The following is a 25,314-nucleotide window of genomic DNA, read 5'->3' on the forward strand; positions in this document are numbered from 1 at the left end:
GTCTTAGGGGAGACATTGCTGTGCTGTGGGCCGATGGCAGGGAAGTCTGGGATGCCTGAGGGGCGGGGGGCTCAAGGAAGGGTGTGCACGCCGTGTGCGCATGCATGAGACACCACTGAACTCAGACCTGCCCTCCCACCCCATCTCCCTGCCCCCTAAACGTGAGCATTGGGGCTGGGGAAACCCCAAACCAGTCTTTCCATCAAATTTGGGCTCTGCTGCCACAAGTTCCGACTTTTTTTTTAAGTTGTAAATTAGGAGGTTTTTTTTTTTTTGGCGTGAAATTGCTTACACATTAAATCCGTTTAAAAGCATACATTCAGAAGCACCTGGGTGGCTCAGTTGGTTGAGCATTTGACACTTGATTTCCGTTTGGGTCATGACCTCAGGGTCCTGGGCTCCAGCCCTGCATGGGTCTCCAAGCCTGGTGGGGGGAGGGGTGTATGTGTCTGCTTGGGATTCTCTCTTCCTCTGCCCCAGCCCCTGTATGCTCTTTATTAAATAAGTCTCTATTTTATTTATTTCTAAAAGATTTTTTACTTATTTATTCATGAGAGACACACAGAGAGGCAGACACAGGCAGAGGGAGAAGCAGGCTCCATGCAAGGAGCCTAATGTGGGACTTGATCCCAGGTCTCCAGGATCAGGCCCTGAGCTGAAGGCGGCACTAAACCGCCGAGCCACCGGGCTGCCCCTAAGTCAGTCTTTAAAAATATATTTTTAAAAGAGTACAGTTTAGTGGTATTCAGTATTCACACTGTTCTGCAACCACGTGGGTCTAGTTCCAAAACTTACTCCAAAAGAGGACTCCAGCATCCATTACCAATCACCCCCTCCCCGATCCTACTCCCTCAAAACACTGGTCTGCTCGCTGGCTCCCCGTGGATTTGCCTGTCTTGGACATTTCACACAAATGGAGTCCTGGCACCACACGGCCGACTTCTTCCATTCAGCCTGCTTTTGAGGTTCATCCATGGTGTAGCGTGCGGGCGCATCGTACCTTTTGATGGCAGGGGCATACTCCCCTGCACAGGTACACATGCTATCTGCCGTCTGTTGAGGGATACCTGGGTTGTGTCTCTTTAGGGGACTGTAACTAGCACCGCTGTGAACATTCATGGACAAAGCTGTTGGTCAAATCCCTGTTTTCAATCCTTTTGGGCATGAGATTGGGTCATGTGATCTTTCTAGGCTGAACTGAGGAGCACCAAACTGTTTTCCATAGTGGCTGCCCCCTACTTTGTAGGAAAATTTTAGTAGTTTAAGGACTTTTCACCACCACTGTGTGGGACCAAAAAAAGCTGTCTGGGGTGGGTTCAGCTGGCTGGGGAAGGGGAGGCCAGCAGGGGATCAGGGTGCAGCTGTCTGTACCCACAGGTGCCACTGCATCCCCCAAAGGTGGCAGTTCAGTGGCACCCAGAGTGCAGCCCTGTTTCTGGAGCTGGGACTTGCTCCTCACACCCCAGTAGGGGGAGGGCAGGAAGGCTGTCAGGGTCTTGAATGATTCACAGGCACTGTCCAGTCCAACAGACTGCAGACAATGATGGAGGGGCCCAGGAGGGAGCAGGAGAGAGGCTCTACATGACCTAACCAGGGCATTGCAGGGGCTGAGGTGGTGTGGAAAGCACTAGAACAGTGCCTGCACCACTGGCAGTACTACATAAATAGAAGCTGTTAGGACTTTGAAGATCAAGCCCCCCCCCCCCCCCCCCCCCCCAGTTTCTAAGTGCATTCTGGTTTAGTTGGCACTCAGATCAGGTGGTGTCAACATCTGTCATATGGATGGAAAGTAGCTCCCTAAGACGCCTGGCTCATCTCTGGTAAAGGTGGTGATCTGGGCATCCTTTGGAGGGTGTGCAGGCAAGTTAGGAGGCTGATGGGATCACCTGGGGCCGGAGGGGCAGGAGACTCTCCTCTGGCTCCTGGGCTGGAGGTACAGATGCCCATTCATCATTCCTCTCGGGGCAGGCGCATGGCTGGTCTCTGATGAAAAGTGCTGGGACTCACCTGGTTGTGGCACACCTGGTCTGCAGCCCCAGCACTGGCCCACTCACAGGAGCATGGGAACGCAGGAAGAATCACAGTCAGGTTTATTGCTCTGGGTTAAACCAGTGGAGACAAGACCTGGGGAGGGGGAGGGGAAAGCAGGAAGTAGGCAAACATTTCCTTCCCTTCTGGAGTCCTCGGCACCCTGACAAGCTGACCAGTGCCTTCCAGATCTGCTGATCACCTGCTCACGGGCTTGGCCTCCAATGAAATCTGAGGTGTGTGCCACCTGAGGCTCTGGAGAGCACGGCCTCTCCTTGCAGTGCCACCTGTGGGGCCACCTGCAGAGGTCTGAGCACGGAGGCTGTGGCGATGGCCTCCAATGGGCCAGCGCCCTTAGGAAGGTGTCTTGGTGGAGGAAGAAGAGACTGCCTCCTTCTTGGCAGTGGCCTTCAGCAGCGCCAGCTTCTTGGGCAGGCTGCTGTTGGCCTTCATTACAACGTCATGTTCAATCTTCTTCCGGATGCTGACCTCCAGATCCTAAGGGGGCAACCACAGGGCAATGAGACTGGGACCTGAGGTGGGGGGTGGGATGAGCAACTCCCCCTGTAGCAGCCCCTGAGAGTCTGGGGTTTATGTCTTTCTTCTGCCCTGCACTCTTTGGGGTGTTACATACAAAAAATCCTGTTCTTGTCTCTGGACCTCAGCTTTTAAACCTCTGCTCATCCCCATTTTACAGATAAGGACACAGGTTCCTGCAGTGAGGAGGCACCTGTCCAGGGTTCCCCCAACAGGTGAGGGATGGGAGACTAGAACCTGGCACCTGGCATGCCCAGAGCCTTTGGTCCCAGCTTCCAGGGAGCAGTCCTCTCCTGGCCCCTGCCATTTCCACTTGGCCTAGGGCGAACTGGGGCCCCAAGACACAGAGATGTGAGCAAGCAAAGGCACAGGGATTTGGGTCCAAATTTAATTTAATTAAATTAATTTACTTATTTTAAAAAATTTTTAAAAATAATTTATTTATGATAGTCTCACACACACACACACAGAGAGAGAGAGAGAGAGAGAGAGAGAGAGGCAGAGACACAGGCAGAGGGAGAAGCAGGCTCCATCCACCGGGAGCCCGACGTGGGATTCGATCCCGGGTCTCCAGGATCGCGCCTCGGGCCAAAGGCAGGCGCTAAACAAACCGCTGCGCCACCCAGGGATCCCGGGTCCAAATTTTAATCAAATTTCCCGAACTGCCCTGTCCTACATGACTTCCAACAATCATGACCACCGTGACTATCACACACCTAGAGGCAGGGGACACAACAACAAACAAGACACAGAAAACATCTACCCCCAGGGAGCTAGCACTCAGCATGTGTGTGGTTTACAGATGACATAAACGCCCGTGACCCACTAGGTTTAAGTGAAGGTAAGCTCTGCTATTGATGAAAAAACATGGGACGTGTGAGGGGTGGATGTTATTGGGGACAGCCAGAGGCACTGCCTGCTGTCAGACTAGACCCTGAGAAACGGAGCTGTGTGGACTTCTGGGAGAAGAATCTGGGCAGAGGAAACAGCCAATGCAAAAATGCTACGGTGGCATAAGGGGCAGTTAAGGGGCCAGTGAGCAAGGAGGAGAGTGGGAGATGACAAGGACAGATCACGCAGGGCCGCCCTGGGGAGGATTTGGGCTTTTCCTGAGGTGGGAAGACACTGAAGGCTGGAGCAGTGGATGGAACAGCCCAGACTCGGTTGCTCACTGGTGCCCTCTGGCGGCTGTGGGGAGAGACAGGAGATGAGGAAGGAGGTGACTGCACTGGTGCAGGTGGTAGTTGATGGGATGGGACCCGGTGGCGAGGGTCATCGGAGGTGGGAAATGAGTGGATTCTAGATTAATACTAAAAGCAATAAAGGATGGGATTAGACCCAGATGAGAGAGAAGGGGGAATCAAGAATGATCCCAAGTCTCTGGAGTCTTCCTGAATCAAGACTGTGGAAGGGTTATGTCCGGGAGGGAGAGGGGAGGATCAGGAGCTTGGTTTGGGATATGCTGAGTCTGAGATGCCCAAGAGGCAGTCTGCCTCCCGCTGCCGGTGAAGGTATGAAGACCACTGGGTGCCCAGGTCTCAGAAAACCGACATTCTCGGGAACCTAAACAAGTTGCTCAAGGTCATACGCATTAATTAGCGTGGAGTATAATCTGAACTCAAGTCAGACTCCAGTAAAACCAGTTTCAAATCTCTTTAAACTTCTGAATAAATTCTACGCCATCCACTTCTGTAAAGAAGCTGCATTTAGACACAACCACAAAAACGAAGAGCAACGCAGCTAACGTTTCCTTGTGTCCCGTGCTGTTCTCAGCGCAGGGCGTTAAGTCCTTGCACTTCTGGGAGAAAGGTGCTGGCACTACGACCATTTACAGGTAAGAGACGCAGGGGAAGAACTACTAGCTGCTGATGGGAGCTGCGAGCGCACGCAGCGCTGCCTCTCCGCAAAGCCGGCGTTTCCACTTCGCCACGCCTCCTCCCCTCCCGACTCCTACTAACGCTGAACGCCCAGAGCGGCTGAGGTGCCTGCTGAACACTTTCTGCACGTCAGGCCTTGCTGCTGCGAGGCCTGGGGAACGGTACGTGACGTGCGGGTATCCACGGCGCAGGGGCCGAAGCGGAGGCCCACCGGGTCCGGGCGCCAGCCTCCGCCCCTCACCCCCTCCAGGCCCCTTCCCTCGCCGCTCGCACGCCCCACTCACCTTCTTGAGCTTTTGCTGTTGCACGATGCGCGCCTTCTTGGGGGCGATCACACGACCTGGGAAGAGATGCGCTCGCGTGAGGCCGGGGAGCCCCAGGCCCCCCCCGCCCCCCAGACTCTTGATAGCTCCTCACCACCCTTCCTGGGGCCCCGGTTCCGCTCCGAGGCCGCCGCCGCCGCCGCCTTGCTCTTCCCCGGCTTCCGCGCCTGGAACTTGCGTTGCCCCTGCGCCATGATCGGGGATGCGCCGGAAAAGGCGGGGCTGTGAGTAATGGCAGCCGGAAGGCGAGGGGCACGACGGGACACAGCGAGGCGGCGGGACGCAAAGGCTCACGGGACACAACGTGGCAAAGCGTTAAAGAGACAGATGCCCCCAGAAGGCGCGGATCGTAGGCAGCGCTTTGCAAAAACTTCAAGGTTGTAATGTAAGAGAGTATTTACAAGGCGCTCACTTGTTTTGTAAGACTTAGTTTTATGGGCAGCCCGGGTGGCTCAGCGGTTTAGCACTGCCTTTAGCCCAGAGCGTGATCCTGGAGACCTGGGATCGAGTCCCACTTCGGGCTCCCTGCATGGAGCCTGCTTCTCCCTCTGCCTGTGTCTCTGCCTCTTTCTCTCATGAATAAATAAATAAAATCTTAAAATAAAAAAAAGACTTCGCTTCATGCTTTGTACATAAAATTTAGTCTAGCACTAGGGTGAGACGAGTGAGGCACTCACTGGTGCAAATTTTAAGGGTGCCTAAAATTCCGTAATCAGTTATCAATAGTATTTTCAACATTTAAAAATAAAATTTCAGGGGTGCCTGGCTGCTTCAGTCAGTGGAGCACGTGATCCTTGGTCCCAGGGCTGTGAATTTGATACTCACGTTGGTTGCAGAGATTACTTTAAAAAATCAGTATTAAAATATAAAATTAAGGGGACCTGGGTGTCTCAGTTGGTTAAGTTTCCACCTGATTTCAGCGCAGTCGGGTCATGATCTCAGAGTCGTGAGATCTAGCCGCATGTCGAGCTCCATGTTGACAGTGGGGTCAACTTGGGATTCTCTCTCCCCTCTCCCTCTGCCCTGACCCCCAAGTTGCACTCTCACTCTTTCTCTGCCTGTCTCAAAGAAGATCCAGCTATAGCCTACGGACCAGCTGCCTACTACTTTAAACAAGGTTTTATTGGAACAAGGGCCAGTGTCAGGGGTTAGGTAAGGTCAATTCGTGCAAAGGCAAGTGTCCAGTCCGTTTAATATCTTGATCTTTTGCTCATCATGGATATCGTTTTGCATTTTTGCATTAATTTTTAGTTTTAAAAAATATTCCATGAAGCTATTATTTATCTTGATTACTGAGCTTTTCAGTGTCCCATTGAAAATTCTGTATCCCATGCACCACCCTGGTTCTAGCCCTGAAGCAACCTAAGAGGTTAGTACTAATAATATCCGTGTTTTATAAATGAGAAGCATGGGAAGGCGAAGTGGCTTGGCCAAGATCACACTGCCGAGCTGGGTTCTGAACTTGGGCACACTGGCTCCTGTTACAGGGCCCCTAAGAGCCATGCAAAGGTCCTGTGTGCTCTCCCTGGTTTGGGGAAGGAGTGTTTGGGGGAACAGGTAAGTTTGGGGGCAGGCCATTCAATAAGTTTATTATAAACCCTAAGAGGATGGGGGCTGGATATGGAGAGTCAGGTTGATTACTTCTGGGGTCCGTATAGGGTCCCTACCCTCAGGAGGCGGTGGTGCTTAGGGCTGCCTGGAGGTCTTCAGGAGCAAAGACGCCCAGCTCTGTGATGATGCCACCAGTGATGAGGTCATGGGGGGTGACATCGAAGGCAGGATTCCAAACCCCAATCCCTGAAGGAGAGAGAGGGGAGGCAAGAAGGCAGGTATGTGGCTCTGTGGAGGTTCTCAAGCTGTTGTCACCTCTCTCCCCCATGGTGGTCCTTGAGAGTCTGGGGGTGCTCATTCTCTAAGTGCATGAAAACATGAGCTTTGGCACCTAGTAATGAGTTTAGACCCCGCATGCTCCCCCACCATTCCTGGGCTGTCATCATCCAAGAAGGCTCAGGAATCTTACATACATCTACCCCACTTTTGCTGGCTCTGAGGGTCTCCATAAGAAGCTCTAAGAGCTTAGAGCCTTTGCATGGGCAGTTCCCTCTGCCTCTGGTGGGCACATGAATCACTGTTTCCTTTCCTTTGGATCTTTGCTCAAATGTCATCTTCTCGGCAAGGACTTCCACTCTGTCCACATCTCCCTGTGTGGACACTCCCCATGCCCATCCTTGTCTTGTTTCTTTCTCCTCAGCTCCCACCTGCTTCTAACATACACTGTGGTTTTGTTATTTGTTTCATTTGTTTCCCCTCGCCCCTGCTGGATTGTCAGCCCCACGAGCCCAGGGATGTTCATGTCTTTTTTACTCCTGTATCCTCAGCGCCTTAGCATCGGTCAGGTACTCAAAAATATCTGCTGAATGACTAACAACCTTTTACACCAGAGGTGGCAAATGGGTGGCCTGTTTTCTCTGCTCACAGGTCTTTGAAGACCACTGAATTAGCTGCCAGCTTTCAAAATGTAGATGTTGGAAAAATCAGAATACCCGTCCCCCAGGTTCTGCATTCCTGTGACCACTGGCTGGAGCAGGCTGTACATGGCCTGTGTCTCTCATCCTTGTTACCCTGCAGTCCCTAGTTTTATTTCAGGGGATGGGCAGGTGTTGCCAACACTGCTTTCCACAGTCTTATGGATTTTGGCTAGTGTTCCTTCTGCCTCCGGGAAAGCAGGGATATTAAAAAAAAAAAAAAAAAAAAAAAAAGAGAGAGAGAGAGAGAGAGAGAAGAAGAAGGAGGAAATATATTTATAGAATTAATATATCTGTTTTTTAAAAGCTGTAAGGAATTGGCAGCATAGAACAATGTGGACTGTTAGGATGTCCCTCTGTGTAGTTGTATAGCGTGATTTTTACCTTAGCTCCATACCTGGGGCTCTGGGGTGGCAGCCCCATAGTACTTTCAGAGCCTAGGGATTTTAATGGGATCCCTTTTATAAAATATTGTCAATCATAATTGTTACTATCTAATGGGCACTAAGCAAGGGTCAGGCACTGTCTTCCACGTCACATGGGTGAATTTACTGGTCACCCTGGGGTTTGTCAGGTGGGTTGTAGAGAGGGCTCTTCTTACAGATGCAAACGACTGGGGTCCTGGGGCAGGGGGTGGGGGGGTGGGGGGGTGGGGGGGTGGGGGAGGGAACTCAGGCATCTGGCTCACAGCAGCCAGGTGGAGTGGAGAAGCTGAGAACATCAGTGTCTCTTCATAGGCACTAGGTGAAGCAGTATTCTTATTTTTTCTTCAAGGGAGGAAATCCAGATAGAGACTAGCAGGATAACTTGCCCTAAGTCCCCTAACTCTGACCTTGAATCTGACCTTCAGGATGCTTCTGTTCCAAGAAATGGCTTGAAGGAGCGGTTTATGCCCCAGAAGGCTGGTTCTACCCTAAACCTAAATCCACCTGCCTCTGTGATAGGGCCAGGGTGCCTAAAGGGAGGTGCCTGGGTGCTCTGGTGCCTGTCTTTAAGGGGATGGCTTACCGGGGGCTGCAATCCTGACCCCGTTGACATCTGTCAGCTCCTGCCCTGGGCGCTCCTCAATGACGATCTCCTTTCCTGTCTCCAGACGGAGGTCACACGAGGAGCTGGGGGCAGCCACGTAGAAGGGGATGCCATGGTGCTTGGCAGCGATGGCCAGCTGGTAGGTGCCCACCTTGTTGGCCGTGTCACCGTTGGCAACCACTCGGTCGGCTCCCACGACGACAGCTGGGGAGCAAGATGCTGGGGTCATAACCTGGCCCTGGATGTTTGGAGCCCTGCCCACTGGCGCCACACCTGCTGACCTGACACGCCCCGGTGGGCCATGGCCGCTGCTGCCATGCTATCGGCGATGAGGGTGGCGGGGATCTGCTCGTAGACCAGCTCGAAGGCTGTCAGCCGGGCTCCCTGGTTGTAGGGCCGGGTCTCCGTGCAGAAGGCATGATCCAGACGGCCCAGGGTGTGCAGTGAGCGGATCACACCTGTGGGGCCCGGCCAACCAGAAGGTCAGGATGAGACAGAAAGTGACACATGGACAGGGTGGCTCATTGTTTAGGAGCACAGCTCAGGGGTGCCTGTGTGGCTCAGTCAGTTGGGCGTCCAACTCTTGATTTAGACTCAGGCTATGATCTCGGGATCGTGGGATCAAGTCCTGTATCGGGTTCTGTACTGAGCATGGAGCCTGCTTGGGGTTCTCTCTCATCCTCTGCCTCTGCCCGTCTTGCCCTCTCTCAAAATAAATAAAGTATTAAAAAAAAAAAAAAAAAGTACAACTCACCAAAGGCTTACCAGGCACAGTGCCATTTCCCCAGGCCCTTGCAGTGATGGTCCCCTCTGCCAGGCACATGTGTGCAGAGAACACCTTCCCCGCAAGGCCTTCCGTGATCCCTGATCTCTCATAGCAAGCCCCCACACCTCTGACCCCTTCCTGGCTCTTTCTCTTTAGAACTCATCACCTCGGGACCCAGCATACGTACTTATGGATTGGTTGTGTTTGTTTCTCCTGCTTTCCTGTTCCTCAGGGCAGATTTTTGTCTACTGTGTTCACTGGTGGGTCTCCAGTGCAGGACTGTGCCTGGCACACGGCAGGGGCTCAGCAAGTGTTGAATGAATAATGGAATGCACGTCTGCAGGAATGGTGGGGCTGTCGAATTCTTAATTGATGTTTGTTGAGTGAATAAATCGGTGTCTTGCCATCAAGGCCTCAGTCCCCAGGCACAAGGGCAGGGCCCGGGCAGGTAGGCAAATCTCCTGGGGAATTCAGGGTCAAGAGGAATCTGTTTCCTTGATCCCCAGGACCTCTTCCCCACTCTCCTGGTCACAGCTACCCCAGTCTTTCTTTTGGAGGGCCACTCCCTTCTCAGCCCCTTTGGAGTTCGCATCCTGCCGTTTCTGTAGGCACATGGCTTGGGCTGGGCCCACTGACTAATTGATCCTGGATAGGCAAGTGACCCTATCAGAGCCCCTGAGATACGAGGAGACTTTTCTGGCACTGTCAGCATAGAGACCCTTGGCTCTTTTCCTCATGATCTGAACCCTAGAAGCCTCCCTACTAGCCTGTGGGGGCATGAGAACGATGCCACCATGGAGGACAGAACTGAGGAACAGGGACAGGTGGATCCTGATGTCACTCTTTGACCCCTGGATCCAGCCATACCTGAAGCTAACACCCTAAGCACTTCTGTACAAGAATACATTCATATCTTTTTGGCGGGTAAAGTGGTTAGGGTTTCTCTAGTGTTCAAAAGGCCCTTCCCCGTTCCCATGGATGCCCACTCACCCAGAGCTGTGCCATAGCCAGCAGTGGCCAGTGCACCGGTGTTACAGTGGGTCAGCACGGTCACCTTGCCGCCCCCAGGAGCTGCCCGCTCCAGGAGGTGGCGGGCTCCTAGGTCCCCAATGCTCCGGTTGTCCTTGAGGTCTTTCTCCAGCATGTCCTCAGCGCAGCGGATCACTCTGGGGCCAACAAGGGGCTCTCAGCTACCAGGCTTTGGGCCCAGGCTAGCCCCTCCTCCCTAGCCAACAGCACTGTACAGGAGCCCTCCAGCTCAAAGCCTCTCCAGGCTGTGGGGCCTGCACTCTTCTGCCACTGTCACCTGTCACACCACTGGCTCACACAGCACATTTACCTCATGTGTGTGGGAGAGCACGGCAATAAACAGGACAAAAATCTGGCCCCGTGGAGTTACCTGAGGGGGTGGGGAAAGCAGGTATCTGAAACCTGATGGGGAGAGTTAGCTCTGTGGAGAGCTGGCCTGCAGAGAGCACGTGCAAAGGCCCTGAGGCAGGAGTAAGCTTCGTTGCATCAAGGAACATGGCAAGCATCGACTTAGCTGCAGCGCAGAGGAGTGTAAGAACCAAAGGGCAGGGGCGGGATGAGGACAGGAAACAAAATTTCTCAAAAGCAAAACCAGGAGAATGCAGTGGCTCTGAAAAGGACCTCCACGGTAGTTGGGGCTGTATACGGTCTGGGGAGGCAGACAAGGGATTGAGAGCAAGGATCTTGGGGCGGTCTCCAGCTGCCCCGGGGTGGGCTCTCAGTCCTGCTTGTGTGGTTTGGGGCTGATGCGCCGTGCCTCAGTTTCCCTATATGTCAAAGAGGTCACTCTGCGAAAAAGTGAACTCCCAGCCTCCCCATGGGGCAGCGCAGGGCACAAGGCCGCCTACCTCTCCCGGACCGCCTCCTCCGTGGCGCCGTCGCGCTCGGCCTCCAGGGCTGCGGCGTCGGCCAGGTGGCGGGCAGCGCGGGCCATGTTGACGGCGGTGGGCCGAGCGGTGACCAGGAAGCTCAGCGCGTCGCGCACGAAAGCCACCAGCGCGGCGGGTCCCGGTCCCCCCGCGCCCGCCTGCAGCTCCACGGCGAGGCTGAGGCAGCCCACGAGCGCGATGGCCGGGGCGCCGCGCACCTGGGGTCGGGGTGGACGCGGCGTCAGGCGGGGGCGCCCTCCTCCCGCCCCGGCCCCGCCGCTCGGCCGCGCGGCCCACCTTCATGGCGCGGATGGCCTCCCAGGCCTGGCGCACCGAGCCCACTGGCTCGTAGCGGCTGCGCTGGGGCAGCAGCAGCTGGTCGAGGATCTCCAGGGAGCCCCGGGAGTAGCGGATCGCCTCGAGGGCCATGGGGCCGCCGCCTCGCCCGCCGCCGCTCGGGAGGTGCGGGGTCCAGCCGCGCACGCGGACGCTCGGAACGCGGAGGGGCGGGGCCGGGGCGGGGGCCGCCCCCGAGGCGCGTGCGCACAGCGATCCCGCAGCACCGGCGGCCCGCGGGGCCAGCCCCGCTTTACCTGCCGCGTTAAATCTGGGCAGTTGGTCGCCTCCCGGAAAGCACAGATGGCACCGCTTATGGGACAGCTATTGGATTCTGGGCCCTGTGTTTAGCGTACGGCTGACCAGAATTAGGGCCTCATCGCATGACCCCCAAATGTCCGGAGGGCTCCCTTTGGCGCCCGAGTTCAGCCAGAGCAGTGCTGAAGGTGGTCTGAAGTAGAGAAAGGCCCGAATTGGGGGTCCCAAAGACTAAGGAAGGCGTCTTACTGTTTGTTGCCTTGAAACCTTCCCATCCCTGCAGGGAGCAAAGACTGGTGACGCCCGAGCCCTCCCCGCCCCCCACCCAGGGCCAAGTAAGAATTTGGCCAGGACCTCAGTCCCTAGAGGGCCCGGGTCTGTCTGGCTCACGGCTGTATCCCCAGGGGCTAGACTAGTGCCTGGCATACTGCAAATACTCCCATCAATATTTGTGAAATGGGGGGACTCCTGGGTGGCTCAGCAGTTCAGCATCTGCCCTTGGCTCAGGGGGTGATGCCGTAGTCTGGGATCGAATCCCACATCCGGCTCCCTGCATGGAGCCTGCCTCTCTCATGAATAAATAAAATCTTAAAAAGAATGTATTTGTAAAAAATAAAAAATACATATTTGTGAAATGATCTTCCTTTTCCACAGTTTAGAGGGAGGTGGCCGGCTGGGTCTCTGGGTGGATGCCCTGCTGTTTCTGAGCCATTTTCTGCTCGGTTTACCAGTTCCCTTCAAAAGATGCATCAGGACAGGAAGGAGGGGAGCTCTTCCACGACCTTGCGGGGCATCCCCACACATGCATGCTCCAGGCCCAGCTGCTTCGCGCACCTCCTATGTTCCCAGCCAGGCCTGCCCTGTGTGGATCCTGCCGCCTGGTTCCCTTTCCACCCTTCACATGCAGCCTGCATTGCCTCCTCTGGGAAGTCTGCTCTGACTGCAGACCAACCTGAGCCACCACCCTGAAACCCTCCTCATGCTGGGTGGGGATCATGGCTGGGGCCACAGCTGTGGCAGCATCACACTGACTGCTGAGTGTCCAGGGAAACTCAGTGGGGTGGGAGTGGGGGTGGGGGAGTCAGCCCCTGGGCCCATCTAGCAACCTGAGGCAGGGACAAAGCAGCAGGGCTTTAATGTTGGGATGTCGTCCCACAAGGCACAAACACCCTCTCCAGGACCAAATAAATAACTCCACCGTCGCAGGAAGGTGAGGTCTGGGGAGGGGGGCGGCGTCTGAGCTCTCCCAGGGGTGGTGGGCAAGCAGGGCTGCAGTCTGAGGGGCCTCCTTGGGGGCGTGTAGCAGCCTCTGGAGCAGGTCTGGTCCCCAGAGCTGCTCATTCACTCTCTGAGTCGGAGTAATCAGCCACAAGAGAGGAGCTGAAGGTGCATGGCTGTGGTGTGTCCTGGGGGGTGGCTGCCTCCTGGGAGGAGCCTGGTGGGGACTGGGGCCTGTCCTGACATTTCCCCTCCTGCATTGGAGGCCCCCTGCTTTTGGGGGTCTCAGCTGTCTCTGCAGAGCAGTCTTGGGGGGATGTGGGCCCGTCCTGGGTGTTCCTCTCTGGCACCCATGGCTCCCCAGACATGGGGGTCTCTGTTGTGGGCTGGGGGCTCTCTGAGACCTCCCGGGATCTCCGCCGCACGATGCCCAGGTCCCCTACAGTGATGGGAGAGCTGGCCGGTGCAGATCGGCGGTTCTGGGCCAACTTCTTCAGGACACTTCCGGCTTTGCTGCTGCTGGTGGCAGGTCCCGGGGTAGAGGGGAACCAGGAGCGGCTGATGATCTCTGACCGCTTGAGTTTCTGCTTGTCCTCGTAGGCTGGGGGTTGGGAGGGAAGAGAGGGAAGGTTCAAAGCTGTTCTCTGCCTGGGCCTGGCACAGCCTCCGCAAGGCTAGGGGCCCCCATCTCTGCCCACCCAGTCCCCCATGCCCGCTAGCTCCCCACGCACAGTCCAGGGTGTGGAACTTGAGCAGGGCGGCCAGCCTGCGGTCGTCTTCCGTCTCAGGTACCAGTGGGATGGCCAGGCTTGCCTTAGCCTGCAGCGCCTGGTCCCTCTCTTCCTCCTCCTGCATGGCTTTTTTCTTTTCCTGTATGGTGGGGGACAGGAAGGGGGGAAGGCATGGTGGGTGTCAAAGACCTGCCTCTTTCTTGCCCACTACCCCGGGGTGTGTCACTCCACTCAGCTTCCTCCTCTTCGAGCCTGTTTGAGGGAAGGGCCTCACACAGTGCCCAGGACACAGAAGTCACTCAGCAAATGCAAGATGCAAGTGTCATTCATACGTGTGCTGTTCAGTCCTCTGTTGGTTCATTCCATGAATATTTACACAATGGTCAGCTTGTACCAGGCTTTGTTCTAGACACTGGGGACGCAGCAGTGAGTAGACACAAACCCTTGCCCTCACGGAGCTGACATTCTAGTAGGTTAGAGAGACAGAGTAGTGAGGAGCAAAAGAACGCAGGGAAGGGGATAGGGAGTGAGTGAGGGGTTCAACTGTAAATGTGGTGCAGAAGGGAGGGAAGGGGCAGGCAAAGTCTCCCTGAAAAGGCCACATTTGAGAAAGGACATCTGAGTGAAGAAGTCAAGTGAGCATCTGGTGGAAAAACATTCCAAGGTAGAGGGAACAGCCTGTGCAAAGGCCCAGAAGCAAGTGTGCTTGGAGTGGTGGAGGAAGTGAGGAAGCCAGTATGGCTAAAACAGAGAGAGTGAGGGGAAGGTGGAGACAGTGGGGAAGGGGAAGGTGAATCATTTGGGCTGTGGGCCATGGAGAGGACTTTGGGTTCTATTTTAAGTAGGAACCATGGAGTGTTCTGAGCAGAGATGTGAAATGACTCAGGTATTCCCACGTGCCTCCTGGTGGCCACATGTGGAACAGATGAGGGGACGTGGGAGCCTGGAGACCAGGGCAGAGAGACTGTGCTGGTCCAGGCTGGAGATGATGGAGGCTGTGGGAGTGGTAGGACCCCAAAAATTTGCCAATGGGAGACAGGGATGAGGGGGAGTCAAGGTCGACTCCAGGTTTCGGGGCTTGAGTCCCTGCAAGGACAGAGATGCCTCCATTGCTGAGAAGGGGTGGCTTAGTGATGCACAGGGGCTTCTGGGGGTGTTAGGCTTGAGTGTCCTTAGACACCTCATGGGGAGATGCCCAGAAAGCAGGGGACACACAGCTCAGGGCACAGGCACAGCTGGAGGAATGTGTTTTTGGTTATGAATAATTAGTGAGAAAACTAGCAGTTTTAGTCCTAATAATGACCACAGAATGATCAGAAAAGGAAACAGGAAGGGACAGGAGCTGTGGGATGGTGACAGCTTGTGTTCCATGGGGGTAGCTGGGGAAGTTCCTGCCTGTCGAGAGTGGGCACAAGGCACAGGCACTCATATGACCCTGGGCCCCGACTCCCTGTGACGTGTGGCTCCACCGGGTATCTTTCAGAAGCCACTGCAGTCACTGACAGCAGTGTCCCTGGGGACAGGGGTCAGCGTTTGCACCTGGACCCTCAGTGACGCTCCATGCCAGGGCAAGTGTCTTGCTCAGGCATTCCTAAATATGCATGATTACTTTTATTTTTTTTCCTTTTTTTTTTTAAGGTTTTATTTATTTAATCGAGAGAGAGAGAGACAGAGACAGAGGGAGAAGCAGGCTCCATGCAGGGAGCCTGACATGGGACTCGATCCCCGGTCTCCAGGATCACGCCCTGGGCTGTAGGCGGCGCTAAACCGCTGAGCCACCCGGGCTGCCCCCACGATTACTTTTCATTGTAGGTGACTTTCCCTTTCAATTTTTGTTTTCTTTTAACCACAGGGCACTGCAGAGAGGGTTTTGGCAATTATGTAGGGGTGCGTTGATGATATCTGGACTTCATTTTGGGATGGTTGAGTGGACCTATGAGGTGTGTGTTAGGAGCTGAGCAGCAGAGGGGTGCCCGGTGAGCTGGGGCTCCCCAGGAGACAGAGGCTACTCCTGAGGTAGGGATGTGGTCAAACTGAGGCTCAGAGGGCCAGATGACCCACCTGCAGATAGGACATGGTGGGGAGAGGGCTGGCCCTGCATGCTGCCCCCCTTGTCAATGACCCCCTCTTCGAGGTCCTGACACTCCCCCCATGCCCTGCTCACCCGGAACCTCTTCCGTAGCATGCTATTGAGCGCGAAGTCATCCTTCCAGGCGCTCTGGGCCTCCTGGATGTGGCTCAGGGTGGGGAGGGCCTTCTTCAGTGTGCTCCGGTCGGCCTCGCCATGCTCCAGGCGGAACATGGCATCCGTCTCCAGCTTTTGCTTCTTCTCGTGCTCTGCAACAGCCAGAATGCGGCAGGGCTGGCAGGCTCCCACTCGGGGCCGGGGTTGGCCTCGGGGCCCACCCTCCACGCTCACCTGTCGTCAGCACCTGCTCATTGTCTGCCATGTCCCAGCGCTCCTCCTTGCGCTGGGCGCCACTCACAATCACATAGTCACAGTTGGCGGGGTCCGTCTGCATCTCGATGTAGTTGACGCAGAGGTGGCATTTCATCCGGAACCTGGGTGGGCAGAGGGTGGAAGTCAGGACAGCATGGTGGCCCTGGTCCACCCGTCACCCCTGCTTCCTTCCCTTTGTGTGTGTGTCACTTGACAGGTGTTCACTGAGCACCAACGACACACCAAACTCTGTATCTGGGGTTATGGCTGTGGGTGAGACAGACTGTCCCGTCACCCCGGAACTGATATTCTATCTGTTCTCTGTTCATTTGTTCACTCATGTATTCAACATGTCCTGCTCTCTGTGGCAGGCTTGGCAGCAGCTGGGGACACAACAATGAAGAATGCCAGCCTGCTCTCGGGGGGACTGACATTCCAGCAGGGGCCATACTGGCAGCAAATGCACAAGTGACCACTGTCAGGTGGTGAGCGCTGCTTTGGAACAGGCCTGAGAGGTGGTGTTGGAGCAGAAACCCAAGGAGGGAAAGGGAGCCTTACAGATATCTGAGAAGAGCGTTCCAGGCTGAGAGCATCGAGGTCTTCCTGGGGTGTGTGAGGGACCTTGAGGGGGAGAGTGGGAGGAGGCGAGGACAGGGAGAGGACTGGGCAGAGCGTGCAAGGCCTGGTGGCCATGGGGAGGGCTCAGGAAGTGGGAGCCATGGAGTGTTCTAGACAAAGGGATGTGCACTGATTGACAGATTGGGGCCATTTTGAGGACAGGACTGAGGACGTGGCCATCAAGGAATGGCTGCCCATTCCACTCAGACTCCTTTGTGGCCCTCTCACCCTGCAGCTACCTGATGTGTCCCTCTGAGACACCCACCGGGCTGCCTATACCTGTAGATTGGGGTTGTGTAGTAATTGCCAACCTTCTTCTTTTCTGCATTGTAGCGAACACCTAGAAGGAGAGGGAGAAGATGGGGGCTCAGTGTCTTTTCCCTGGGTGGAGGGTGGACAAAGGGGTATTCCATCTCCCCAGAGGGGAGACACCTCTGGAGAGCCCTAAAACTCAATGTGGGAAAGAGCCGTGTGCACGCTTGATGACAGGTCCTCAAGCCACAGAGGAGGGTGGGCAGCAGGAGGGCCCAGGTTCAAATCCTGACTCCACCACATTCCAGCTACAAGACCTTAGGTTGGCTACTCTGGCCCTCTGGGCCTCAGTTTCCCCATTTGTTCAATAGGGATGACTACAATGCCTACCATGTAGCGCTGATATGAGGACCACAGGAGCTAACTACATATACAGATCACTTAGCACAGGGCCTGGGATGTGGCAAGTGCTCAAGGGTCAGCTTTTATTATTTACATCTGTGTTTTGTTTTTTCACTGATAGGTGATAGATACTCTTGATCTGTTTAATCTTGCTCACTGGTGCTGTGGCCTGAGTTTTCCTTTCCTGGTGGCTACTTCAGTTCCTGGCCTTGAGGGTGACCTGCCTCTGGTGTCAGGCTGTGCCCTGCTTTCTGTCCCCTGAGGACCTGGTGGCCCCAGATGCCCCTGGCTGGGTCTGATCAGGGGGACCTACTGGTGGGGAGTGTGTGTGTGAGTGTGTGTGTGTGTGTGTGTGTGTGTGTGAGAGAGAGACTCATCCTCCTCAGCAGTGGGGTGGCCCAGCTCCTCCTTCCTGCTCTTCCATGGCCTCTGTGGGAGGGGCCCGACCATTGTGCCAAGAGCTACCACTCTGGTTTACAGAATGGGCTGCTGCCTGGGGCCAGGTGCTGCGTGAAGAGCTGAGTGTCCTTGGTGTCACGGAGTTGGAAATGGAAGTCAGGCGGGTCAAGTCACCTGCCTGAGTCTCAGAGCTGCCCACGGGACCCTATCTGTCTGTCTGTCCATCTGTGGCAGGCACAGGGGTCCAAACGCTAAAGGTAACAGCAGTTTGAGTTTATAAGCCTTCACGTGCTACATAATTTGTATGTTACACAGGTGGGAACTCATATCATCTGAATTTTATGGATGGGTAAACTAAGGCCCATAGAGACTAAGTCACCTGTTGTAGGTGACCCAGCTCAGGAAGTGGCAAAGCCAGGCCTCCTGACTGCTCTGCTGTGAGGTGTCCACAACCCACTAGTCACTGAGGGTGCCTGTCTCCTCTCTGATTTCTGATCAGGGGCCGGTGGTGGAGACAGCTTCTCACAGGCCCGGCAGTTAAGGGTTCACCATCTGCGGGGCTGAAAGGTCGGGGATGGGATGAGGAGCAGAAGGGCAGGTGAAGCTCACCCATGCCGATGTGGTTCTTGCAGCCGTCACACCAGATGTTATAAGGCATCTCAAACCTACACAAACAGAAAACGGTTTATTGGCGCCCATCTGCTTGGGCTCTCCCTGGATCTGCATGCCCGTGCCTCCAGCCACAGCCACGCTGCAAAGGGCATGTGCGTGGGGAGGATAGAGTGGTGGGCATTCTTACAGCCAGGCCAGTCCTGTCATCCTGCTCTCCCACGGGCTCACTCTATCGGGGTGAGTCTCCGCTGGTGCTGCCCCGCCTTCACGTCTCACTTATCAGCTACACAAACTAGAGTGGAGGAAGTGAGCTGAGGGGAGCAGTGGCCCAGCTAGAGTTTAGGAGAGGTGCTGTACTATTACTACCTTTCTTTTCTGTGGTTCTATTCGGGACATGTGATCTGGCTGTCCACGTGCAGGAGTGACAAAGCTTTTGTCTGAAAATACCATTAAGTGATGAATAGTGCGGTGAAGTAAAGACGCTCTCCATACGAGCCGAGGGCTCTGCAGAGTGGGAATGGGTGGTGTGCACAGGCCTGGTGGCAGAGCGTGGTGGGCTCTGGAGCTGGAGGTACGGGGTGGCGTGTTTCCAGGTGACTTTCAGTTCTGTGCTTCCTAAGGCGGGGACTCAGATCTTGATTCTTTTTCCACAGATGTTTTTGCCCCTTGTGATTGGCACTGGATCCTCTGCTCAGGCCCAGGTTGGACCGCAGAGACAGGTCAGAGTCCACGAAGCAGAGAGGGGCTTGTCCTTCTGAGGCAATGCAGGCTGGCTTCTGCTTCCTGTCGTGGCTGACCCACTGGGGCGTGGGCCACAAACAAAAGGGGAGCCCTGCAGGTAGGGCCACTGTCCTGGCTCAATGGCAGTCATGGCTGGGATTCTTTATCCTCTCTAAACCCGTGCCCTTTGCCCTGTGACTCTGCAATGCTGCCTGCCAAGAGGTGGGATAAATACCCTCCCAGCTCCCTGCAACATGACTGGCTTTGGGCAATCAGTGAGACAGAAGTGACAGTGTGCCGGCTCTGGGTCTTGGCCTCAAGGGTCCTTTCCTGCCTGTGCTCATTCTCTTCTGGAACCTGGGTGCTGCCACGTGAACCAGCCCGGGCTAGCCTACTGGAGGATGAGACACCTGTGGAGTGGAGTCCAGTCGTACCAGCCCAGCCAGTCCCTGGGGACCAGCCAGTCCCCAGGTGACCCTCGAACATGCCAGAGAGCCCAGCCTGGGTCGGCCAAGCCCAGGTACGGCCAAGCCCAAGTATGGCCAGCTGAGCTGCAGAACTGTGAACAGCACACAATACATGTTTATCATTTTGTTACATGGCAAAAGCTGACTGATACGGCAACTTCCTGATTTCTGGAATTAAGACCCTGCAACACTGGGCAAAATCAGGGGCATTGAATTCTCCCAAAGACCCATGCCAGGTAGCACAAAGTGCAGGGGTCCTCAGGTGGTGCCAGGGCCTTACCTGATGATGAGGATGCCTTGTGACAGCTTCCGAGCCCGCTCCCGTAGCGGGTGGCTGTTGTGGTAGCGGTTAAGAGAGCCATGCTGTCGGAAAGGACAAGGGAGCAGGTGAGCACAGCCATGCCAGCTCCCCCAGATTGAGAGGCCGCTTGCTCACGTCCTGTGGGGGTTGCTAACAGCAAACTGCAAGGCACTAAAGGTCTTGGGGCAACAAGTGGGGTTGGAATAAAAAATACAGAAGTCTAAATCTATGCTCTTCCATTTAGAATATGCGAGAGCTGAAAGAGCTGAGTGACCCTGGGGAGTGACATCACTTTTTGTTTGCTGAGCCTGGTGTCCCCCAACCGTCCACCAAGGACGGTGACTGTAATGGCCTCTGGTGATGGGGGGAAGACAAGGTGAGGGGGCAGCACTGGTCAGATTACTGGGTACTCCATGTGCCTCCTCTTGTTTTTTTCATTTCAATTTATTTATTTATTTTTAAAAAAGATTGTATTTGTTTATTCATGAGAGACAGAGAGGCAGAGACACAGGCAGAGGGAGAAGCAGGCTCCATGCAGGGAGCCCGACGTTGGACTCGATCCCGGGCCTCCAGGGTCACGCCCTGGGCCGAAGGCAGTGCTAAACCGCTGAGCCACCCAGGCTGCCCTGTTTTTTTTTTTTTTTTCATTTTAAAGGTTATTTTGAGATTTTATTTTTAAGTCATCTCTATGCCCAGCATGGGGCTTGAACTCACAACTCTGAGATCAAGAGTCACAGCTCTACCTACTGAGTCAGCCAGGCGCCTGCATCATCTTGTTTTAACCCCTCCAGGCCCCTGGAACGTTGAGGCGTTTTTTTATTTCCCCCTTTTGACGTATGAGGAAACTGTGGCACAGTGAGGCCAGTCATGTGCCCGGGACGTGTAGCTGGGATGCATCGCTTTGTTCCCAGGCCCTTACGGAGTGCCTATGGTGTGGGCCACAGAGTACGGAGTGCCACAGTGGTGAATGAGAAAGATGGACATCTCTGCCCTCAGGCAGATGTTCTAGATGGGGAGATGGGCAACATCCAAACAAATGAATGGCACATCAGGGAGTTACAGGGCGACAAATAAAAATAACATGCTAGGTGATGTGACAGAGAATGAGACAGTGGTCAGGGAGGCCCTCTGTGGGGAGAGATCCAAAGAAAGGCAGTGCCCACTGCCCTTACCTTTTCTGGATTGAAATCTGGAGGGTAGTACTTGTTTACACCTTTCCTTTCACCCTGGGAAGGAGAAGAGAGAGGTGACTCAGAGAGGATGTCCTGGAGGAGACCCTGTTGCCCAGCCTTGCAGGGTGGGACCCAGATGAGGGAGCCTGGGGGACATCCTAGAGAGGCCCTAGGCTCAGAGGGTCTGAATGGGGACAGAGACTTGGGGACTGGAAAACCACTGTTGTCACTCTGGAAAACTCCATGAGAATCAGACTCTCCTGAAGCAACGGCTTTCAGTGTTTTGGGGACTATGACAGACAGTAAGATACATTTAACACCTGCCACTGCAAATGCACACATAATAGAGCTGAAACATGGCACATGTTTCATGAAAGAACGCTCACCCTAGCTGTGAGAGTCTTGGTTTTTATTTATTTATGTTTTAAAGATTTTATTATTTATTAGCGAGCAAGAGACAGAGTGGGCATGAGCAGTGGGGAGAGGGGCAGAGGAAAAGGGAGAAGCAGGCTCTCCACCTAGCAGGGAGCCCGATGTGGGAGCTGGATCCCAGGACCCCGGGATCATGACCTGAGCTGAAGGCAGACACTTAACCACCTGAGCCACCGAGGCACCCTGGGTCTTGCTTTTTCAATGCTGGCAGCCACCCAATAAACTGAAATAATGACCCACCAAAGGAGTGGGTCTCAGACTTGGCTGAATGTTATATCCACCTGAGGAGTCTCTAAAACACTGATGCCTGGGCCCCACCCCCAGAAGTTCCCGACAGGGTCTGCTCTGGGGTGTGGTGCCTGGACTTTTAAAAGGCATTGTGCAAAACAGATGTTTGAACAAATCCTTGTGCATGCGTCTTCATGGCAGCACTAGTCACAACAGCCAGATGGTGGAAACAGCTCAAGTGTTCACGAGTGGATGAACAGATACACAGAATATAGCAGATCCAGCCGGGGGAATATTATTCAGTAATAACATGGAATGGAGTTCTGATGCCTGCTACAAGTTGGATGAACCTCAGTGGAAGAAGGAACCCACAAAAGGCCATGTATTGTATGATTCCACTTATATGGAATGTCCCCAACAGGCAAGTCCATGTAGGCAGGAAGCAGGTTGGTGGCTGCCAGGGGCCGCGGGAGAGGGGCTGGGGAGTGACCACTCGAGGGGACAGGATTTCCTTTTTGGGACGATGGAAATGCTTTGGAGCTAGATAGAAGTGCTGGCTGTGCCACACTTAGTATGAAAATACTAAGTGTCATTAAATCGCACACTCTACAACAGTTAATGAATTTCACTTCCTTAAAAAAAAGAAAAGAAAAAAGCTGCCTAGGTGATTTTAGCACATGGCAAAGTTTGAGAACCACTGCACCAAAAAGATCATGATCCAGAGTTTGGAAATACCACCTATCAGGTTGGGGGTGGGGAGGGGTGGGGGGAAGGGCTCCTTCCCTGACACAGACCAGAAGAGAAACCCAATAAGCACAACGCTGTCCACTTACCATCTTGGGAGTTGCCTACCGGTCCTCTCCTTCAACACGGCTGGACTGAAAAGACGGTAAGACACGGACTGTGCAATGTTAACTACCCTGGCCAGTCCTGCCCTCCTGGGCAGCCTGGTGGAGGGGCCACGGCTTTCCGGTGAAGATTCCGTGGGCTATGTGCGGTGGCAGCGGCTCAGACGATCCTCCCAAGAGCGGTGTTTGTCTGTTTAGAAAGACAGTATCCACTTCACTCTCCATCCAACATATATCTCATCTTTCTGCAGCCCTCATTATCTCTTACCTGGACCAGCACAGCTGCCTCCTCCCTGGTCTCCTGGCTTGCCCTTGCCTGCCACGCTCGGTTTTCTCCACAGGAACCAGGAAGAGATTTTTTTTTTTTAATTTTTATTTATTTATGATAGTCACACACAGATAGAGAGAGAGAGGCAGAGACACAGGCAGAGGGAGAAGCAGGCTCCATGCACCGGGAGCCCGACGTGGGATTCGATCCCGGGTCTCCAGGATTGCGCCCTGGGCCAAAGGCAGGCGCCAAACCGCTGCGCCACCCAGGGATCCCCAGGAAGAGATCTTAAAATATAAATCTGAAATACTGTTCTGCCTAAACCCCTCCATTGATTGCCATTGGTTTGAGAAACAAGTCCAGCCCCTCCCCATAGACTGTGGGGCCCCCACCTGCCTCTCCAAGCCCGCCTCTTACCCCTCTCTGTCTCCCTCACTCTGTTCCAGTCATGTTGGCTCCCTGGATGCGTTCAAAGGCTCGGCAGGTGCAGGCCAACTGCCTGAATGCTCTTCCACCAGCTGTCTGTTCTTTGTCACTGGTCTCAGCTCAAACATCATCTCTGTCAGAGGCCTCATTTGACTACCCGATCTAGTCACTTCTTCCCTGGGGTTCCTATCACACTGCCCTGTGTCAGCTGACTTGTCTACAGTCTGACTCCTCCACCAGGTCACGCTGTGCTGTATCTCCAGCACCTGGGATAGTGCCTAGCCCCTGATAAATGCTGACTGCACAAACCACTCATAACTGATTAAAGTTTCCTAAGAATTAGTGCAAGTGACACAGGTATCAAATGCAAGTCTCCTTAAGCTGGGAGTGGGCGACCTCCCTCCTCTTGTATGTTTGGAGGAGAGACTTTCAGGTCAAACAAAAGGAAGTTCTACTTGACACCAAAGAGAGACGCTACGAGACACTGAAGTATATTCTAGAATGGAGATTGGCAGATTTTCTCTATCGGGGACCAGAGAGTAAATATTTCTGGCTATGGGGACCAAACTGTCTCTGTCCCAATGACTCTACTCTGTTGTCATAGGTAGAAAGCAGCTGCAGGCAATATGTGAGCGTTGGCTGCATTTCATCAAAACTTTATTTATGGGCACTGAAATTTGAATTTCAGATGGTTCTCACCTGTCACAAAATATTATACTTGTTTTTGTTTTTTTCCAACCATTTATAAAGTCAAAACCATTCTCAGCTGGCAGGCTGTACAAAATCAGGCAGTTGCCTGGTTTTGACCTGTGGGGGTGGCCTGCTGGCTCCCTGTGCTGGAGTCAGGAAGCATCTAATGGTTTCTGCCAACTTAGCTGTGCACTCTCTACCAATTACTGAGCGCCAGGTGTGTACCCAGTCTAACATCACTGCCTCGTTCGCTCTGTATTATGTTACTATGATCTCTAGTTGATGAACGAGAACACGGGGGTTCAAGCAACTCCCTCAGGGTCAGAGGCAAGCTGAGGTGCAAAGCTCCAGATGTAAACGTTCCGCCATGACCTTGAACATCTCTTTACCTCAGATCCTCCATTTTTAAAGTATGCCCCTGGACCAGATTTTCCCAAGGTCGTTTCCAACCTAAAAACGGTTTTGCTAACGAACGAAACAGCTAAGTGCCTACTTAGGCTCTGGGGCACAGTTCCCTGGGCCTGCATCCCAGCTCCATTCCTTCCTAACTGGGCGACTTCAGCCAGCGTCTGAGCTTCCCTGAACTTGTATTTCCTCACCTGTAAAGAGTATATGTTGGCAACAGGACTTCCTGGGGTTGCTGGGAATGAAATAAGACATTGGGAAGTGTTCGCAGGGCACCCCATTTACAGGAGCTGGGGCTCTTACAGGGGTCTTACCAGCCCAGTGACTGGCACTGGTGTGGGGCTATAGGATGAATGTACAGAAATCTCTAGTCCTTGGTGTCAGGAGTAATGATAAATCCCACTGGCTTAGGGCATCGTGCTCGGTTTGCAACGTGACTGCTTGCTAGCGTTTTGACTTTGGCAAAGCATATCTCTCTGAGCCTCAGTTCTCTCATCTATAAAGAGGGTTTATAAAAGTATCAATCTGATAAGGTTGTCGTCAAAACTCAGTGAGCTGAAGCACAGTCCAGCGCCCGACGCAGAGTTAATTATCTCTCATGCTAGACCGTTTTACAAGCATTAAAATCTTCACCATAATCCAATTAGGTAGGGGCTCACCAGTCCCATTTTTCAGATAAGAAAGCCCAAGGGCCCTTCAGGCATAATATGGCCCGGGGGCGGGGGGGGGGTGCGCTGGGACTGAGGTCGCGGCTGGGGCCGGGGGATTCCAATCAGGGGTCGCGGCTGGGACCGGAGCCGGCTCCGGACATGGGCCCACAGCCGCAGAGCCCCGCGGCCCTCAGCGAACTCGTCCCCCATCCGGCCGCTCCGAGGTCGGGGGAAGCAACGACCAGACCCCGGGCCCTCTGCGGGCCTGACCGCCCCTCCGCCGGCGCGTACTTACCTGCCCTCCTCCTGACGTCACGCCGTGCCAGTGCCCGGAAGTGAGGGCCGGGCGCGCAAGGGGGCGTGGCGCACTCGGCGCGAACGCGGACGCTGGCGCGAGGCGGAGCTAAGCGGCACCGCTGCGCTGATTTGATTGGCTGAATGCCAAAAGGAGTAGACCA

At 54.4% G+C, this 25,314-nt stretch overlaps 4 protein-coding genes across 7 annotated transcripts in view; all 4 read right to left on the reverse strand.

Moving 5' to 3' along the window:
- The window catches only part of ZSWIM4 (zinc finger SWIM-type containing 4), a 25,403-nt gene extending 23,276 nt beyond the window's left edge, over positions 1-2,127 (reverse strand). Inside the window, exon 1 of the mRNA XM_072787037.1 lies at positions 2,008-2,127. The gene's annotated coding sequence lies outside the window, so the exon portion shown is untranslated. The remainder of the gene's footprint in view (positions 1-2,007) is intronic.
- Positions 2,074-5,155, reverse strand: C19H19orf53 (chromosome 19 C19orf53 homolog). Its single transcript, XM_072787043.1, has 3 exons — positions 4,860-5,155; positions 4,727-4,782; positions 2,074-2,526 (listed from the first exon to the last, which is right to left on the reverse strand). Exons 1-3 carry the CDS (start codon positions 4,957-4,959, stop codon positions 2,383-2,385), a joined length of 300 nt encoding a protein of 99 aa, XP_072643144.1. The 5' UTR covers positions 4,960-5,155; the 3' UTR covers positions 2,074-2,382.
- On the reverse strand, positions 2,443-11,484 carry MRI1 (methylthioribose-1-phosphate isomerase 1). Its single transcript, XM_072787042.1, has 8 exons — positions 11,281-11,484; positions 10,963-11,201; positions 10,076-10,251; positions 8,601-8,777; positions 8,299-8,523; positions 6,433-6,562; positions 4,727-4,782; positions 2,443-2,526 (listed from the first exon to the last, which is right to left on the reverse strand). The coding sequence occupies exons 1-6, from the start codon at positions 11,410-11,412 to the stop codon at positions 6,435-6,437; spliced, it is 1,077 nt and encodes a 358-aa protein (XP_072643143.1). The 5' UTR covers positions 11,413-11,484; the 3' UTR covers positions 2,443-2,526; positions 4,727-4,782; positions 6,433-6,434.
- A 1,211-nt stretch (positions 11,485-12,695) lies between these two features.
- YJU2B (YJU2 splicing factor homolog B) lies at positions 12,696-25,241 on the reverse strand. 4 transcript variants are annotated; one of them, XM_072787039.1, is made up of 11 exons: positions 25,152-25,204; positions 22,686-22,750; positions 22,403-22,607; positions 20,910-20,963; positions 19,717-19,799; positions 18,247-18,302; positions 16,864-16,924; positions 15,946-16,088; positions 15,691-15,863; positions 13,527-13,665; positions 12,696-13,396 (listed from the first exon to the last, which is right to left on the reverse strand). In XM_072787039.1, exons 3-11 carry the CDS (start codon positions 22,403-22,405, stop codon positions 12,915-12,917), a joined length of 1,194 nt encoding a protein of 397 aa, XP_072643140.1. In that variant the 5' UTR covers positions 22,406-22,607; positions 22,686-22,750; positions 25,152-25,204; the 3' UTR covers positions 12,696-12,914. The 4 variants fall into 4 exon arrangements, with proteins under 4 accessions (XP_072643140.1, XP_072643141.1, XP_072643142.1 ...); XM_072787040.1 differs by lacking the exon at positions 25,152-25,204 and adding an exon at positions 23,103-25,126; XM_072787041.1 differs by lacking the exon at positions 22,686-22,750 and having other exon boundaries at positions 25,152-25,241.
- Positions 25,242-25,314: the final 73 nt, after the last annotated feature.

The sequence above is a fragment of the Canis lupus genome, chromosome 19 (assembly GCF_048164855.1).
Source record: "Canis lupus baileyi chromosome 19, mCanLup2.hap1, whole genome shotgun sequence".
Taxonomy (NCBI): Eukaryota; Metazoa; Chordata; class Mammalia; order Carnivora; family Canidae; genus Canis; species Canis lupus.

Bases quoted from the DNA above. Each gene is read 5' to 3' on its own strand.
- C19H19orf53 (XM_072787043.1), bottom strand. From the start codon at position 4,959: ATGGCGCAGGGGCAACGCAAGTTCCAGGCGCGGAAGCCGGGGAAGAGC. The intron at 4,783-4,859 runs GTGAGGAGCTAT...ATCTCTTCCCAG, and splicing joins CCGGGGCCCCAGGAAGGGTG to GTCGTGTGATCGCCCCCAAG. The intron at 2,527-4,726 runs GTGAGTGGGGCG...TTGCCCCCTTAG, and splicing joins AACAGCAAAAGCTCAAGAAG to GATCTGGAGGTCAGCATCCG.
- MRI1 (XM_072787042.1), bottom strand. From the start codon at position 11,412: ATGGCCCTCGAGGCGATCCGCTACTCCCGGGGCTCCCTGGAGATCCTC. The intron at 11,202-11,280 runs GTGGGCCGCGCG...CCCCGACCCCAG, and splicing joins AGGCCATCCGCGCCATGAAG to GTGCGCGGCGCCCCGGCCAT. The intron at 6,563-8,298 runs GTAAGCCATCCC...TCTCTCCTTCAG, and splicing joins GGTCAGGATTGCAGCCCCCG to GGATTGGGGTTTGGAATCCT.
- YJU2B (XM_072787041.1), bottom strand. The intron at 13,666-15,690 runs GTGAGCAGGGCA...CCCACCATACAG, and splicing joins TGCTACGGAAGAGGTTCCGG to GAAAAGAAAAAAGCCATGCA. The intron at 13,397-13,526 runs GTGCGTGGGGAG...CCCAACCCCCAG, and splicing joins CAAGTTCCACACCCTGGACT to CCTACGAGGACAAGCAGAAA.